The sequence below is a fragment of the Bacillus rossius genome, chromosome 3 (genome assembly GCF_032445375.1).
Source record: "Bacillus rossius redtenbacheri isolate Brsri chromosome 3, Brsri_v3, whole genome shotgun sequence".
In the NCBI taxonomy this organism is placed as follows: domain Eukaryota; kingdom Metazoa; phylum Arthropoda; class Insecta; order Phasmatodea; family Bacillidae; genus Bacillus; species Bacillus rossius.
Window position 1 is genome coordinate 37,437,844 of NC_086332.1, and position 18,246 is coordinate 37,456,089.

An 18,246-nucleotide genomic window follows, 5' to 3' on the forward strand; every position below is an offset into this window, starting at 1 on the left:
TAACCATCTATAAAATAAAATATTGGAATGAGTTACCTAAGCATTCTATAGCAGGAAGCAGTTTATCCTATATGGCTACGATTATTAATAACAAAAAAACACCTATGTAGGTATATATTAATGTTTAAACATAATAACAAGAGCTGTAGCTTGTGTTAATTGGAGGTATGATTTTGTATGAAAAATATGTAAATTTCACTTTAGACTTCTACTAAAATGTTTTGAATCTAGTGTGACTTTGTTTGGAAAGTTTAATTTAGTAATCTTCTGTACGTTTTATGTGGCTTCTAAAAAACGTTCGTGGCACTGTATTTTTATGACTTTTAGGCCTAAATGTTAAATAATTGTATTTCCTTATTCTTTAATTCAGTTTATAAGTGACTGAAGGAAGTAGTTTAAAATTGTGTGATTAATTTTCTTCATGAATTTTGAAGATAATTTACAACTGTGAAGTGTGTGATGGAGTTGTGCGCTTATAAATTAGTAGAGGGACATAACTACATACGTATTTCATCCTCCTGATAACTCTTTAGTGGGATGAATAATTTGAAGCTGTTCATTAAAATATCTACATCCGCACAATTGAAATTGTATTATTAGTTTGTAGCAAAGTTCGTTATTTAATATAATAGTTATAAAATAAATAATATTTTATTTGCAAAAATAATTCTTAACTTAAACAAACGTTATTTTAAAAATATAAACAATAAGTTATATCGTATGTCAGATTGTAAATACATTAACAAGGTAAAACAAAGGACACAATTTAGTAGGACTCGTGTTCAAGTCCCCATCTGGCCATCCTGTGGTTTCCCGAAGTCACTGCAGGCAAATGTTGCGGTGGCTTCTTACTGTTGGCCGCGGTAGATTGTCAATTCGTATAGTTGCAATGGACTGCGTTGTCTTTCTTTCTGGTTCAACGAAGCGTGAAGTCATGCTAATGACAATCGATGTGAAACCGGGGAATTTCAGTGTATGCGAGCTATTTCTGTCTGGTCTAATCCGGGTTTTCTTACTAGATGACTTTACAGTGTACTTTTCTCTTTTTTCTCTCTCTCTCTCTCTCTCTCTCTCTCTCTCTCTGTGCGCGCGTGTTTCTGTTTCAACTCGCGGACGTTAGGAGACCGAGAGAGACGGTCTAGACTGCAATGTCCAGGCGGCCATTTAACCGTAAACCCATTGAAGCGAAAGCGGCTTTTTTTTTGTCAGCTCATTCATTAAATGTGAATACTAACTTTCAGACGATGATGCAAAGCAGTTTTCAATTAGTTCGGGTCTCCCTCCGAGTCCCTGTGCTAGCGCTGCGCCGACGGGATTGGCGGACGCACCTTTTCAGACACGTGCGAGCTCCACATACATACATGTCCGTGTATTCCAGCATGCGTGTGTGTGTGTGTGTGAGCGGGTTTTCATCAAAAAGGGTTTAGCGGGATGTAGCTAGGGTGAGGGGGTGATGGGGGGTTGGGAGCGACACACCACCTTCTCGTGCGCGGAACCACCCCAAACCCCTCTCTTCGTCCGCTCTTCGTTCTCCAAATAAGAAGCGAAGGGGTGGTTTTTGCCCCGAAATTAGTTTGTTCAATGGATTTCTGACCACTGGCTTTTCCATTAAGTCACATAAAAAAAATTCGGAATTAGCGGAGCGGGAAATGGCGGAATTGAATTTTATTTATTGGAGCCAACAAACGCGGGCACAGACGGGGACTGCGATTTTAGCCAAGCCCTTCCAACACCCCTCTTCGCCCCCAATAAACGACTCCCCCTCCACTCTCCATCACCCTTCCTCGTCCTAAACCCGACTCCCCCCTCCCTCTTCACCCATACCGGGCGTTCTGCCGAAAACGTAATCGTGCGGTCGTTTTCGAAAACGTAAAGCCGAAGATTAAGGCCTGTTCTGTTCTCGAATTTTTATTTTTCTCCCCTCCTCCCTACCCAGCATTCACATGCTCGTTTCCATGCCAGCACTTCTTTCTCTCTCGCTCTCTCTTGCTTTATTTCTCTCTCTCCTACAGCCATTCCCTTTTCGAATATGTTTTCATTAATTTATATTGAATACTCATCCGTACACCGGGGAATGTCATATACAGATAGAGGCACATGTTGAGATTCCAGGGATTGAAATCGCCAGTCGTATTATATTACCGGTTCTTTTATAATGACGCGCTATTTTCGTTTATGAAAAAAGTAGAGACAATACACATAAAATTTTATTTACTGGAATAAGTTAGGCCAAAAAAAAATCCACGACTGGGAAAACGGAGGTGGGACGTAAAACATGATATTCCTATACATTTTCGGAAAAATAAAATACCGTAGTATGTATTATTCACGAAGATATAACTACGATTAGGGGAAAAAAACACTGCAACATAAAGTTTCCAAAACTTTATAATGTTTATAAATTATTAACAAAATTATAAATTAGTTTGTGAATCACTTGGTGAATTGGGATGGCTGTTTTAATGCAGCGAAATTAAAAGTTTAGCTATCTTTAAACTCCTTGTTATTTTCTAGCTATCGTTTTGTTTCCCCCTTCCCTCAGAAACATGACCCCCAAAGATTTTTACAGATCGTGATACCAAAAGAAATTGTATGAGAAAAGTTTCTTTATTTCCATTGTATTGCATACTTAAACCACAAAAAAAAAAAAATGACCATGTAAAGACTAAACGAAAAAAATTTCAAGTTACTTTGTCTTTCAAGTTTTAAATTTAAATTGGGGAGTCTTTGAGGGTAACTTGAACATTGAAATTAAACATAGGTACATTTATACGTGGACATTCGTATATGTATTACGCAGTGGGCTAAAATATCCATACAACTACAGGTATACTGTAAATAAAGTGTGAAAAATTAAGTATTTGCTGTGACCTGTGACCTGTGACCCAACGTTTAAATATATTTTCACAATTATAATAATGATTCCTTCCAATAGGCTTAACTTTATTTTTTTAACTAAGAAATACACGGTGCTCTTGGTGAAATAAAAATTTAAAAAAAAAAACTTTGGAAGGATCAAAGGAAGGATATAATGACGGAGTTAACTGTCAGTTATTTGCAACCATTATAATGTAGTGTAAAATATTTACCAGTGGAAAGGTTTTGCGTAAAACACATAAATAATGTATTATTAAGTGTTGAATGAGTGTGAAAAAGAAAAGAAATCCAAACAGTCATCAAAAGCTATTCGACAAGTTTTTATAAGCATGTGTTTGTACTTATATGTGTATATATAATGTATTTAGTTAATGTCATGTAGTTGCTATTAGTACAGCATTATCGTTGGTTACGCCCACTGACGCGCATAGCTCGTGAAGCACTGCAGAGATCGGTATTGCGGCGGTTTGTTTCGAGATGCCAATTTATTGAGCATTTAATTATTACGAATGCTCGCAGTATATTCTCAACAATTTTGAGTTTACAGTTTAACACCAACTACAGCGTACCATGGCAACGTCCGCCAAGTTTTGCCCTTTGAGAAAAATCCTGGTTTGACCCCGCTGGAATTTGAACCCGGATCGCCTTGGTTGGAGGCGAGTGACGTGACCTTTCAAACATGTATTTTTTTTAATGCTTGGTTCGTTGATGATTCCTTTTCCTGCCCTCTTAAGGAACCCACCTACGTGGACACACATGCGGTTTGCAGAGCTTCAGGAAAAAGAAATCAACGCGTTTTGAAACCTGCTCATGATATCAGCGTGGTGTCTGCTTACGAAAAACTTTTAAGAATACTAATGAGTAGTTCTGTTTTCATATTTCGTTTTTAGACTGTAATTTTATAAGACTGAAGATGGCCAAAACGCATATTTTCACGATAGTTTTTAGGCATGAAAAATCTGGTACAGATTCGTGAGATCTCTAAAGGGACTTGCATTACGCCTTCATCTTCATTTATCCGTAATGCATGATGTTATGGTAATCGCTCGAATATGATACTTGCCATATGCACGCAGAGAAGACTATCTTGCGCTTAGAGGCGATACCACGCTAGAATCACCAGCGAGCGTCGCACTCTTCGACAAATCTGTGAACAATTTAAGTGATGCAAATTTACACTGACGCCATACGCGGGACTCGAAAGTCAGGACCCCTCGCACCGAAAGCCAGTTATGCTGGCTGTTAGTTCATATAACTACAAATAAACAGCATGCACATATCCTAGACTCGTTAGTCCGCTGCAGCTTACGTATTAGTGACGTAGTTGTATCAGCAGTAAGTTTTTTTAAAAAATCAAATACTCTCTTCTCTTCGGTTCGTACAGTTTAAAACGCCCTTACTTCTCCCTTGGATGAACGCAACACCGACCAAAGGATTAACGTCTGCCCACATCGAAATGTACATGGCAAACGTAAAATAATCCCTTCTTCCCAACGGCGCTTTCGAGATACATTGTCGACGAAGGGTATTATAGACTGTTCGGCATTTTTTATTGCGTTGTATCCGAACGTTCGGCATCAACCAAATTGGTAATGCCTTGTTAGGGTTTGGCGCCCGGAGATGGGTGGCAAGCCGTGTAAACGGAGGACGGGTAAATAAAAAAAAAACAATCCGTCGTGATAAACCGGCAATTATTTTTTGTGTTTTACACAATTGGCTCTCGAGCAAATGAAACGACGTAATACGACGATTTTTATAAATCCTTCGGGATCACTAATTGGGTCATGAGCATTGAAGAATCAGCCGATTTGGTACCATTACGAAACAACAAATTAAAGGATTGGCATTTAAGCAACATATACGAAGAATGAAACATTTCACATTCACGCTAGTGCTTCATTTTCATGATTTTTTTTTTAATATGCTGGGCATTACCTCGTTTATGGTATAAGGCCGGATGTTAAAATTAACCACCTACAAAAATAACATTAAAAAATGTATAGTCGCTTTGCTAGAATACACGTCAAAAGAGAAAACAGGTACGTGAGCAGAACATGAAGGGGAGGCAAAAATGTCAGTGAACATAGTTTCAAAAATGCTTCTGTTTATTGGTAGAGCCGTTCCCGTATTCAGTTATATACACTGGATACGTTCTGTGTGAAATGCCATACCAAACATTTTATGCACGGTACACAAGAAACTGTACGTGTATATAGATATCTACAATCGTGTAAGTTGTATAATTTATATATTAATATTATTTATTTTTAATATTCATGTTTGTTGAGAACCATACGTTCAACGAAATGATGAAATTTTGAGAAGTTATTGCTTTCAGCCCCTTCCAAGAGTTGTGAGATGAATTCAGCGCTTTATTTTGTACGTATGGGAAACTAACAAACAACTATAGCCTGTAGTCAAATTATAATAGTAGTAGTGGGTCTGAAGTTAACTAAATTAACTAGGTACTTTCCTTGAAGTTTAGTAAACTACATTCCAGATGCCACTGGAGTGGTCGTCTAAATTCGTCGCATGTTTTCAGGTGTAGTCATATAGCAGTGAACAACAAGCAGGATTTTAGAGTGACTAATAACTAGAATTAACTGTCAACAGATCTTGCTATTCGGCGTGGTCAACTTAAGTCAGTTCTTGAGTTCAGGAATTGCCACTAACAGTCACCCGAAACTGGACTGTATGGGTACTACAGTTTGGATATTCATTTCTAGGAGTGGTCAACGAGCAATGAACCAAGCCAAGATTCGGAGTGATCATCTAACAGTTAGTAAATAGTAACTAAGGGTCTGTTTTCAAGAGTAAAATGCTAATCATGAACTAAATTAATTAGACGTTCTCTTTTAGGTATGGCGTCGTCTATATTTATTAATTGAAAGGGCCAGTTAACCATGCGGTTAATGTCACCAGTTGCTCTATTTCACGATTAGTCATCACAATTGATTATTTTGCTTTCAGAAGTCACCAGATAATCACGAGATAAATGCAACAATGTGATTTCTTTCAATAGTTATTGGCTACATTCAGAGCTTGCTTTAATGTGTGTTTATCAAAAGCTAGTCAGTTGTAGTTATTGGCTGAATTCAGAGTTTGCCTTCAGACATTATCATCTAATATATATATGTATATAATTTCTATACATCTTAGCTCAATAGAGATAAATGTAACGATTCGCCTTATTCCAGACATGGTCATCAACTCTTATTGATTGCCTGCAACCAGACGAGACGAGATAGCCGTTAAATTAATGCTAAGCCCTCTCTTCCAGTGTGTGTGTGTGTATATATATATATATATATATATATATATATATATATATACACACACACACATATATATATATATATATATATATATATATATAGCCGGTGTAGAGGGTTAACTAACCGTGATATATAAAATGCTAACAGGTGCTCTCTTTCAGAAATGGTGAACTTTGTTGATCGCTTTGTGTCGGGGAGTTCCAGCTCACAGTGAAATAAATACTAGTATTGTGAAAGCCATTCTGACTCTGGGGTAGAGCGTCTGACTTGTAGGACTCGGGTTCGCGGCTCGGTTCCTCCAAGGCGGATTGTCTCAGGCAAGTGGTGGCATTTGTCTGATTATGTTTTGATGTATAAACTCAACAACATCTATTGCCGGATAATGTATTTTATTTTCACCACAACTAATTACAAACCACTAACACAAACCGCCATCTTGCTAGACTCCTTGTTTGTTTTCCCACAATGCCAAGCACTACAAACAAGTCAATATGATGAAAAGAGAAAGGAGAAAATTGTCTATGTCCTGTAAATATTCACACATGCGTGCACATACCGCCCACCAAAAAAATTACATTTTTTTTTTCCATACTTCATACATAACCTTGATATTAAAACACAAAACGAATAAGATCCAACATCACAAAAGCTCCTGATTATGTCCATAAGTTTAGGAGATTGGTAAAGGGCAAATTTTTGTCACAGGTCTCACAATTTCACCAGTAGAGGTTCTCAGTGTGACAACTCTTACAACACCATCTCTACCCGGGTGAGTTTTGATAACTCTGGCAGTTCTCCATTTCAAGGGTGGCAAGTTCGAGTCCTTCACTAACACTAATGCATTCTCCTTAACATTGGGTACTGCAGTATTCCACTTTGTCCTTTGATGGAGCATGTGGAGATACTCGGTGCTCCAGCGTTTCCAGATGCACTGCTTCAGTTTGGTGATGAGCTGCCATCTATCCAAACGATTCTCCAAAAGGTGGGATAGATCCTGTTCCGGTATGCCAACAAGAGGAGCACCAATCAAAAAATGTCCAGGAGTCAAAACATCAAATTCTGAGGGATCTGCTGACAAAGGGCACAATGGTCTTGAGTTTAAAATTGCTGAGATTTCAGTAAAGAGTGTGGTCAGTTCTTCAAATGTGAGTATTTGATTGCCAATAACTCTTTTCATGTGCACCTTTGCCGACTTGACAGCTGCCTCCCATAGACCTCCAAACTGTGGGCCAGCGGGAGGATTGAAGTGCCACACAATGTTGAGGTCAGCTAGGTGATCTTGCAGCATCTGCCAGGCAGGCTCAGTAAACAAGGCTTGACGAATTTCTTTCATGTGTCTGTCAGCACCAATAAAGTTTTTACCTTGATCTGAATGTATGTCAGATGGTGTTCCTCTCAGAGATACAAATCTTTTTAGAGCAGCTAGAAATGCTTCTGTACATAGTGAGGACACAACCTCCAAATGTGTTGCCTTACTTGACATACACACAAACAAACAAAGATAACTTTTACTGATTGGGGCTTTACGTGTTTTGGTGGTCTTAGAAGAAAAGGGTCCAGCAAAGTCCACACCAACCTTCAGAAAAGGACGCACTTGTGAGAATCTTACACTTGGGAGATTTTCATTAGAGGTGCAGGAGACCTTGCAGTCAACCTGAAACATGAGATACACCGATGAATACAGTGCCGAATGAGATGTCGAGCACCCACAATCCAAAACTGCCTTTGAATGAGAGATTGAGTAGCTTGAGGTCCTGAATGGAGATATGTGACATGGTAAAAGGTTACAATAAGCTTTGAAAGATGGCATTTTCCTGGAAGCAATACTGGGTGTTTGGTACTTTCAGGCAAACAAGCATATTGCAAACGTCCGCCCACCCTGACAATTCTGAGGGAGTCAATAAATGGATACAAACTCCGTAAATTACTGGAACATTCGTTGCGCTTCAGGAGTTTGATTTCTTTCATAAAATACTGATGTTGCACTACATGGATCCAAAACATCAGTGCAGACTGCATCTCCTCACACTTCAATATCTTAGAATCACAATGCGGGAGTTTTGAGAATACACTTTTGGCTCTGAGTATCCATGCTGTTACTCGCTTAAGTTTTGAAAATGATGAAAATGTTTCCAACAATTTCACCAATTCATTTTGTCTGTCCTCTTGCACTGCAAGGGCCTGACTTTGCACCGGCTTGCATTCTGGAAGCTCTAGGAAAGGTGATACCTCAAATTTGTTTACAGGCCATTCTGTGTCTGAATCTACCAACCAATCTGGACCATGAAACCACAGAGAACTCTCAATCAATTGATCAGGATAAACACCTCGGGATGCTAAGTCAGCTGGGTTGCACACTGAGGGAACATAGCGCCAAATGCCTGGGGGTGTGATAGCTTGAATCTCGGACACACGGTTTGCTACAAAGGCCTTAAACTTGTGAGGAGATGATTTAAGCCATGACAACACAGTCGTTGAATCTGACCACATGTACATAGTAAAATTGTCCAATCTGCTCTCAAACAATGTGTTCACATATAACCACAATTTAGCAAGCAGCATAGCACCCAATAACTCAAGTCTGGGGATGGACAATGTCTTTAGCGGTGCCACCTTTGACTTGGCGATTACTAGATGGGTTGAGACCATACCAGTTTTGTCCACAAGTCTTACATAAATCACTGCATCATATGCCTTTTCAGAGGCATCACAAAATCCGTGAAACTGAATGCAGCAGGCATCCAGAAAATGGATATATCGTGGAATCCTTACATTAGTCAGGGAAGACAATGATGTTCTGAAGTGTAACCACTGTTGAGCAACCTCTGCAGTGACTGGCTGATCCCATTCTAATCCCAGTGTCCAAAGAGTCTGGAGCAATATTTTAACCCAAACTATAACTGGGGACACCCATCCACATGGATCAAACAACCTAGCAATGGTGGAGAGAATTCCTCGTTTTGTGACAGATAGATGGGGTACATTGATGTGGTACATAAACTCGTCAGTGATGGGACACCAATGAATGCCCAGAACCTTAACTGCTGGACTTGTGTCTTGATCAAAGCTTCTGAGAGTCTCGCAATGTGCTACAGGCATATCCTCCAACACACTGGAATTGTTGGATGACCATTTACGTAACTCAAATTCTCCTTGAGCTAACAAGTCCACGAGTTCACACTTAAGTTGCACTGCCTCTTCTACAGAATTTGCTCCTGTTACAATGTCATCTACAAACACATCTCTTAACAATGTTTTTGATGCCTGAGGATATTGCTGGGCTTCGTCCAAGGCCAATTGCTGCAAGGTTCTCAAAGCTTGGTAAGGAGAAGATGCTAAACCATATGTGACAGTCTTCAGTTGATAAACATGGACACTTTCTTCGGGAGACGGTCGCCATAGAATGCACTGGTATTTCCAGTCATCAGGATGGATTTGAATCTGTCGATACATCTTACAGATGTCTGCAGTGAAAACAACAGGCCTAGTTCGAAAGTTCAAAAGAATATCACCAATGTTTTTATGAAGTTTTGGACCAGTAAGGAGCAAATCATTCAATGAGATGCCTTTAGAAGTTGCTGCTGACCCATCAAACACCACACGAAGTTTTGTGGTAGAACTTGATTCCTTGAGTACAGCATGATGAGGAATGACATAGGCTATTTCATCATCTTGACCCTGAATATGCTGAATGCTTGTCACGCGGGTCATGTGGCCTAAACATTCATATTCTTTGAGAAACTGGCTATATTCCCTCGCGAGATCAGGTGACTTCTTCAACCTACACTCTAGGCACTCAAATCTTGATAAAGCAGAGTGCAAAGAATGACCCATGTCCTTCACCTCCTGATTGAATGGTAAACGAAGTATGTATCGCCCTTCAGCATTGCGTTCATGTGTTGCAAGGAAGTGGTCTACACATTTCTTGTCATCATCTGATATAAGGTCGACTGATGGCACTTCTTCAATTTCCCAAAACTTCTGTAATTGTACATCTAGGTTAGTTGTTCTTATCAAGCATGACACAGGTGGGTTCACATGTGTTTCACACTTGGCCTTACCACTCACAACCCAACCAAACAGAGAGTGGAAAGCATTAGGCTCCCCTGGTAATTTAGCTCCAGTCAGCACTTCACTGACGATATCAGCTGAAAGGAGCATGTCAACAGGCCCAGGTTTGTCGAATGATGGATCTGCTAATTTTAAACCCTTGAAGTGAGTAACTGAGCCTTGTGAGATTCTTGAACAAGGCATGGGATGTGTTATTTCAGATAGAACTGTGCCCTTTACATTAAACTGAATATGTTGAGAATCCACTGGTTTTATTGAACAATGGACAATGCCTCTGGCCCCTGGCACAGGAGTCTGACCAACACCAGCAATTTCGACATTCTGACGATGACGTTTCAATCCCAACCGCTGTACACAATCTTCAGTCAAAAATGTAGTTTGTGAAGCACCATCTAGCAAGGCTCTTACCACTTGAAACTGTCCACTTCCATCTCTCACATGCACAAGAGCAGTGGTTAATAAAATGGTAGTTGATTGATCCTGATTATCACCTGACAGATGTAGCGATTGTAATTTATTTACAAATGGTTCATAAGCTGGAGTATCATTTGTATCATTTTGAGTACTCTCTGGCTGAGTTGGGTGATTGTTGTGGTTGAAGTGCAAAACTGAATGGTGTCTCTTTTGACAATGATTGCATGAAAATTTTGATAAACATCTCTGAGCATAATGATGTTTTTTCAAACAATTAAAACACATATTTTGCTCCTTCACAAACTGCATCCTCTCATCAATGTTCTTAGACAAAAAATGTTCACACTTACTAAGTGAATGATTTTCGTTACAAAATGCACAGCACAGAACATTTCCAACTGCTACGAGGGCAGTGCTTCGGCCACTGGTTGGTCTAAAGGGTGGTTTCACACTAAATGTTGCAGTCCTTTTGTAGCTACGACCAACTGTAGAGGTTTTAACCTCATGATTCCCTTGAACACTAAGTAGTTTAACATTTTCATTCGCCACAGCACGACGCTCTAAGAATGCAAGGAGATGGTCACAAGTGGGCAAATCTTGCTCCACAGCTATTTCAAATGATTCACGTAAATTTGAGTCTAGTTTCTCAAGAAGAATATTCAGTAGGAGAAAGCTCCACTCAGACACTGGAAAATTATCAGCCCTTAATGCATTCAAATTTTCTTGCACCACACTAACAAAGCGGGATAATGAGTCTGGTGGGTTAGAATGCACAGATGGAAGATGAAGTATTTTCTGAACATGAATGGTAGCAGCAATGCGTAGATTCTGGTATTTCTTTTCCAGCAATGACCAAATTACTTCGTAATTTTCGTTGGTGAGGGGTAAATTACTTACCAGCTCTCTTGGCTCACCTTTCAGGCATCCAATAAGATAATGCAGTTTCTGCACTTTGCTGAGTGACACATCTTGATGCACAATGGATTTAAAAAGCTCAGAAAAGGATGCCCATTCTGCCCTGCTTCCTGAAAACACCGGCAAAGGAAGTGGAGGCAGGACTGCACGTGAGAATGTTGCACGAAAGGTTAGGTCTGCCGCTCTAACTGTACACCGATTATGTTCAATACGAAGCTGCCTAAACAACCTTTCGAACGTCACAAAGGCTGTCCCCAATTCATCAACTGTTCGTACTTCTGGTTTCGGCGGTACTGCACACAAAGCAAAGTAGTTAGCCAGCAATTCGTCTTTCTTTTCTGAGACTTCTTCAAACGCAATTGCAAATTCTTCAAAAAGATCTGGATTGTTGGCTGTTTCCTTTAAAATTGCACTAACTTCGTTTACTTTGTCCATAACATAGTCAAAAATGATAAGCTGTAACTCGGTTGTTGAAGCCGCCATGACACCAATAGCACACACACACAGAAATGTTTTTAAAACTGGTTGCTCATATCTTTTATCCGGCCCGGAGGACCAAAATTATGTTTTGATGTATAAACTCAACAACATCTATTGCCGGATAATGTATTTTATTTTCACCACAACTAATTACAAACCACTAACACAAACCGCCATCTTGCTAGACTCCTTGTTTGTTTTCCCACAATGCCAAGCACTACAAACAAGTCAATATGATGAAAAGAGAAAGGAGAAAATTGTCTATGTCCTGTAAATATTCACACATGCGTGCACAGATAGGAATACAATATCTTCAACAAGTCAGACTACCAAACAGATGGTGAGTGAAAATAAAAAACCTTCTAGGTAGGCTTCCAATTGGGGAGTCCGTTTCTTTTCTAGGGCTCCCCATGCGGAGGCCATCCGGGGGTTTCTCCGGGGTCGTGGAGTTTATCAAAATCCCACCATGTATACTTCTTTTTTTTATTCAAGACAGTAAAATCTGGCTTTATTGTAACAAAAAATATTCATTAATTGATGCAATTTCTATTTGAAAAAAAAAAGCTATTCATACATATAAATGCAAATAAAAAGACTTATAAATACACTTCCATAAGATTGTAAACACAATTTTTACTAATAATTACAATAACTACACAATAAAAAAAATTTCTAATATTTAAAATCTTAAAAAATATATTACTTCCTAGATTTCGTACACGTTTGACTATTTGTATTTAAAATGTTTTAATTTTACCTATGCGAAACGTAATAAATTAATGTTACTTTAAGTAATGGACTGAGCTACATATTTAATAATATTTTAGCAATATGATAAACAAAACGTACTTGCTTAAAGAACACTTTGTATGTTCTAGTAAATAGCAGTGTGAAAATTTTTCCACTACCGAATTTAGAACCAAATCCCTATAGCTTATTAACCGCGCACTTTAACCACTACGTTACGAAGCCTAACGGAAGATTTTTAGGTTTGTTAAAAGTTTAAATAGCTCTTTACTATGGCTATTTTAGTTTCACTATCAGAAAGTTTCACTTGACACACAATAATTTGGTTCCATGTTCATACACGTGGATACGCCATCTTCATATGAAAATTTCCTTGCATGTAGCGTGCGCATCGTGCAAATTCATTCTCATTATTCCATAACGCGCTTAAAGAAATATAACTTCAAAAAATTTAAAGGACAAACATTGTAATAAAATGTTTTTTTTGACTCTTTCGTTCCAAATATATAAGTTAGTTCTATTAAGTAGACAGCTTATAGACACAGCTTAACCTGAGTTAAAACGGTGGTATTCTAGGTTAAAAGCATAAATAAAAGAATTCCGTATATTTCAAACAGAGTGTTACATGGCTTATATAAATGTCTAAAAATCCAAAAATCCAAAAAAAACGTTTTGGCAAATTGTTGCTCATTGATATAAATATTGACAATGTTGCATTGTGTTAAGGGTAGGCCTACTGGTTTTCCGTCTCACTCTTATGCACTGAGCCTTAACACGAGAGGGGCTGGGCTTGGACCGACGGAAATCGCCTCGAGCGAGCCTCATCATTCATGGCCGTCAAGGAGCTTACAATAATTAAATTATTTGAAAATGGGAATTAATGAGCGTCAAATAATAAATTCAGTTAACGACTAAAATTCTACATAAAGGCTGCTGCATATAAATATTAAGCATTTGAAAGTTATTGTCGAGTTTTGAACCCCGCACCTATCTACATACTCATTCATATTACTGTTAATTGCAGAGATGACTAACATAATGTTCTGTAAATATCTACATGCATATTGACAAACACGAATTTATAGTTATATTCTCGTCGTCATGCCGGACTGCTTCTATTCGACCCCCTTCCCTTCCCCACCGGTCATATCCCTCCCCTCTCCACCTAACGCGCGGCCAACGAGAGCACAGTCCAGGTGCGCGTCGGCGAGTCAGCCTAGTGTTTGGAAATGCGCAGCCAGCAGGGAGTTGGGTGGCAGAGGCGCGGCTGGGTGTTGCAGACGCCGAGTGCGGCCGCGCCGAAAATGGCTCCACGACGTCAGGTGACCTGGAAGCGGCGGACGCGGATGCCGATGAGGCATGCGTCGGCGAGTCAGCCTAGGGTTTGGAAATGCGCGGCCGGGAGGGAGGTGGGCGGCAGAGGCGCGGCTGGGTGTTGCAGACGCTGAGTGCGGCCGCACCGAAAACGGCTCCACGATGTCAGGCGACCTGGACGCGGCGGACGCGGATGCCGATGAGGCACGCGTCGGCGAGTCAGCCTAGGGTTTGGAAATGCGCGGCCGGGAGGGAGGTGGTGGGCTAAGGCGCGGCTGGGTGTTGCAGACGCCGAGTGCGGCCGCGCCGAGAGCGGCTCCACGACGTCGGGCGACCTGGACGCGGCGGACGCGGACGCCGACGATGCACGCGGCGACGACGCCGGCAGCAAGCCGCGCAAGGTGCGCCGCAGCCGCACCACCTTCACCACGTACCAGCTGCACCAGCTGGAGCGCGCCTTCGAGAAGACGCAGTACCCGGACGTGTTCACGCGCGAGGAGCTGGCCATGCGGCTGGACCTGAGCGAGGCGCGCGTGCAGGTGGGTCCCGCCCTGCCCGTCGCTCCACGACAGTCTTTCGCGTCACATTGTGTGACGTACTTGCTCTTTGCTCTTGGCGGCAGTGATCCCGTGAATGGAACGGTGCTGCCATCTGTTACTTTGGCGCGAACCAAAGTTCACAAAGCCACGGGGAAAATTAAAGTAGCCTACATGTTTAATGATTCAATATGGGCAGATTTTAATAACATTTCTTGTCGAAAATCAGATCCAAAGCCAGGGTTTAGTATCTTTTTCAAGTCTTTTTCAGCTTTATCGGAGTCGTATTGTCACATAGTTTCGAAAATCTCGGTCTGCCAATCAAATCATTCAATAGCCGACGTAGCTGCTCCGGCAACGAATTCTAGCAGAGGGTGAGGAAACTAAGTGTGATTCTAGTCCAGAAATTTCGTTGGAAACACAATTTGCGTATTTTTTTTATCACGCTCGGCATTATTTTAATGAATTCTACGTTGAATTTCGTGTCAGAGTGTTTTTTTTCTCGTTAACGAGGTTAAATTTTTTTTCTCACTTTTTTTTTTATCAGATCAATAAATACTGTTAATCAGTAGGGGAATGTATTTTGCTTGAAATAATCTGATCGCTCATTAGACTGCAATAAGGCATGCCCGCGCTAGCAATTGTTATCTTGTAATCGACAGCCATCTGCCTTCTGTCTCTTTTTAATTTAATACTGAATATAGAGATTCCCCGAGTCAAATATTCCCACGGTCTGGGCTAACGTCTGTCTCTCTTACATAAGATACGATAAACTATCGTGTCGCTGTGTCACCGCACGTCTGTTTTTCGTTCTACAGACAATTATCAATTGTCTTACATCCCCTATTAAACACATGTTGAAATTACTATTGTAAAAAGAACATTTAAATGAAATAAAACACCGAAATTCGATAAAATACTGAAATTCATACTTCCACAATTAATACCCAAACCAGCAAAGTGTAAGCCAATAAAATTAAACTCAGGAGGCTTTTCAAAATGAAATGCAAAATCATTAAACTTAATCACAAGAATATTATCAATAATAAAATTAATTAAAAACAGGAACCTAGGTAACTATTACCATCTGATCCCTTCTGAACGACAGAATATAATACATAGTTATTCTTTTAAGAAATACTTTTGAAAGCTTGGAAGGGCAGGGCCTTGCAACGTAACACCTTCTTTCAGTCCAGACACTGCCGTTCATGAAAGGTATGAGTGTATGAAATCCTCCCAGACTCATGGAAATAATCTCAGGCTATATTTCTCACAACTTTATGTATCTACAATGGTTGGTCGAAAGTAACACCAAATTGTGGCACCTTGCTGCTGGCTATCGTTGGAAGCATCTTGTAAGGCTGTGTACACCGTGTTGTAGTCACTTGATGGTTCATTAATAAATGATAGGAAAGTTAATGAACTTCTTCCGCCATTAACTATGTTACTGAAAAACTGCATAAATCCCCTCCATTCAGGAAGTTCAGGCAGTTTTGAAATGGACTGCAGTGAGTGGAGCCACTTAAAACAAACACACCCACAGCTTGTATTGCAAAGTGGGTGTAAATATGTCGGCTGGAATGGGATTGATAATGTTTAAGTCGAGAACAGTAATCTGCTGTAATGCACTGCTTGTCCGATATTAAAAGTTCTGAAGTTACATAGCACTTAGGTGGCCTACTTTTGGGACAGAGAGAGAGAGAGAGAGAGAGACCATTTAACATTAATTTCATACCATTCAGACACTATTTATAATAATCTTTATATTTAAATCCCCTGCATTAAAAAATTATGCATTATAGAAAAATCTTAGTTGGACATTTTTGTAGTAAAGTTTAATTCTGCACAAGAACACGATTTCGTAAGCGGTCATTATTTTCGTTTTATTCAAGAAAAACGTGAATAAATTAAATTTGAATGCTCCACAACCAATGGTCAGGATTTTTAGTAATGTGGTTCATGGCTCCCCCCTACCACTTTACAAAAATTTGTGACTACATGAATTATTTCCCTTTTTTGACCTTCGTTGACTGGACTACTAAGACTATTCGGAATATAGGAGAATATGTATTATCACTATTCTAATGCGTGTTTTCTTAAGTATTTTAAAACGTGTAATTCCATTTTACTGTGACTATTTTAGCTTACCAAATATATTCCATGGTAGTCTCACTATCATAAAGTTCCATTTGGCACACCAATACGTTTGTCGTGTTCCCTAATGTTTGCGAAAGTGACCATATACTGGTTTATGTGGCGACACGTGGGTCCGCCATCTTTGTGAACAATTTCCGTTCATCGACTTCCGTTCCGTTTTTATGAATTTGCTCCAACCGAATGCCGTATACCAAGATCTAAAATGTTTACAAATAAAAAGGTTTCTAATAGTTGACATAGGTACATGGGAGTCACTGTAACAGCCCTATGGATATTTCGACCTATTCATGCATAGAGAGCAGTGTGAGTGTGTTACATCTGTTGTCTTTCATAGATAACCACGAGTGCATCAGCTAGTGATATATAGAACGTATTTCAAAAAAACTGTAATATAAAAATTTTAATGCACCACTTTTAATGTTTCCACAAATATTTGTTTTCACCATTTGATTTTTATGGTACGTAATATTATACTAGATCTCTACTCCCAGGTATCAGTTAATTTTCATGTTGACATAGAAAAACACAGAAATCTAAAAAAACAAGATGAACGGAATGTAGTCTCATGTGTCTCAAGAACACTTTATCCTAACTTTTATTTCGCAGGCCCGAAGTAAAGCCACCGTTCGTCCGTTGCGAAATGTGCCTGAAAGATAAAACAAAACAGGGTTCCTACAATCTGGAATGTCAGGGATAGTCAGGGAAAGTCAGGGAAAGTCAGGTAGATAGCTATAAAGTTAGTGAAATGAAGTGGAAAGTAAAAATTCGAAAAATAACTCTGAAAGAAATATATATAATCAAAAAACATCATAGGTCTGGCTATTAGCTATGTACATACATCATCTCTAGTTGCAATAAATTCTGTTCCGCTCACTGTATCTTTTGAAGGTTACTGCAGTCTTCTGCATGCAGTAGTGAATGAAGATGTGAAAGTAGTAAAGAAGTTCACTAACTCGGCTTGTATGTCTTAAGTTTTGAGATATATTAAGTATTATGCTGTATTTACCATTTGTAGTGTTTTGCCAAAACACTTACTAGTTAGTTTCAAAATACAGTGGAACCCCTGAATTACACTTTTCAAGGGGAAAACTGAAAAAGGTGTAATTCGGAGGAAAGTGTAATTGAGGGGAAAGTAAAATTTTGATGTAATAAAATTTTACAACAATAACTACATTATTTTTGTTTGCAATAAACTTTAGTATTTAATGGCAACCCTAAAACTTAAGTAAAAATATGTTATAGGCCTAACATTAACAACTTGATATTTTTAAATTTTTTTGCCATTGGTCCACATTGTTCTGCGGCATTTTCGATGGACGCTCGATTATGAACAATTGTGTTTAATGTAGACATGAGAAATTCTTAATGCCTTGGCTAAGGCCACACGCGATCCAACGCGGTTGTCAAACTAACTCAAAATAAGTTATTCAATTTTTGCCTAACTGTTAACAGCGTTTCTT

General features: G+C 39.4%; 1 protein-coding gene across 1 annotated transcript in view; it reads left to right on the forward strand.

Moving 5' to 3' along the window:
• LOC134531271 (paired mesoderm homeobox protein 2-like) overlaps nt 1–18,246 on the forward strand; it is a 73,527-nt gene that overhangs the window by 32,148 nt on the left and 23,133 nt on the right. Inside the window, exons 2-4 of the mRNA XM_063366963.1 lie at nt 14,060–14,146; nt 14,221–14,307; nt 14,382–14,632. Coding sequence (XP_063223033.1) covers nt 14,060–14,146; nt 14,221–14,307; nt 14,382–14,632 — 425 coding nt within the window. The remainder of the gene's footprint in view (nt 1–14,059; nt 14,147–14,220; nt 14,308–14,381; nt 14,633–18,246) is intronic.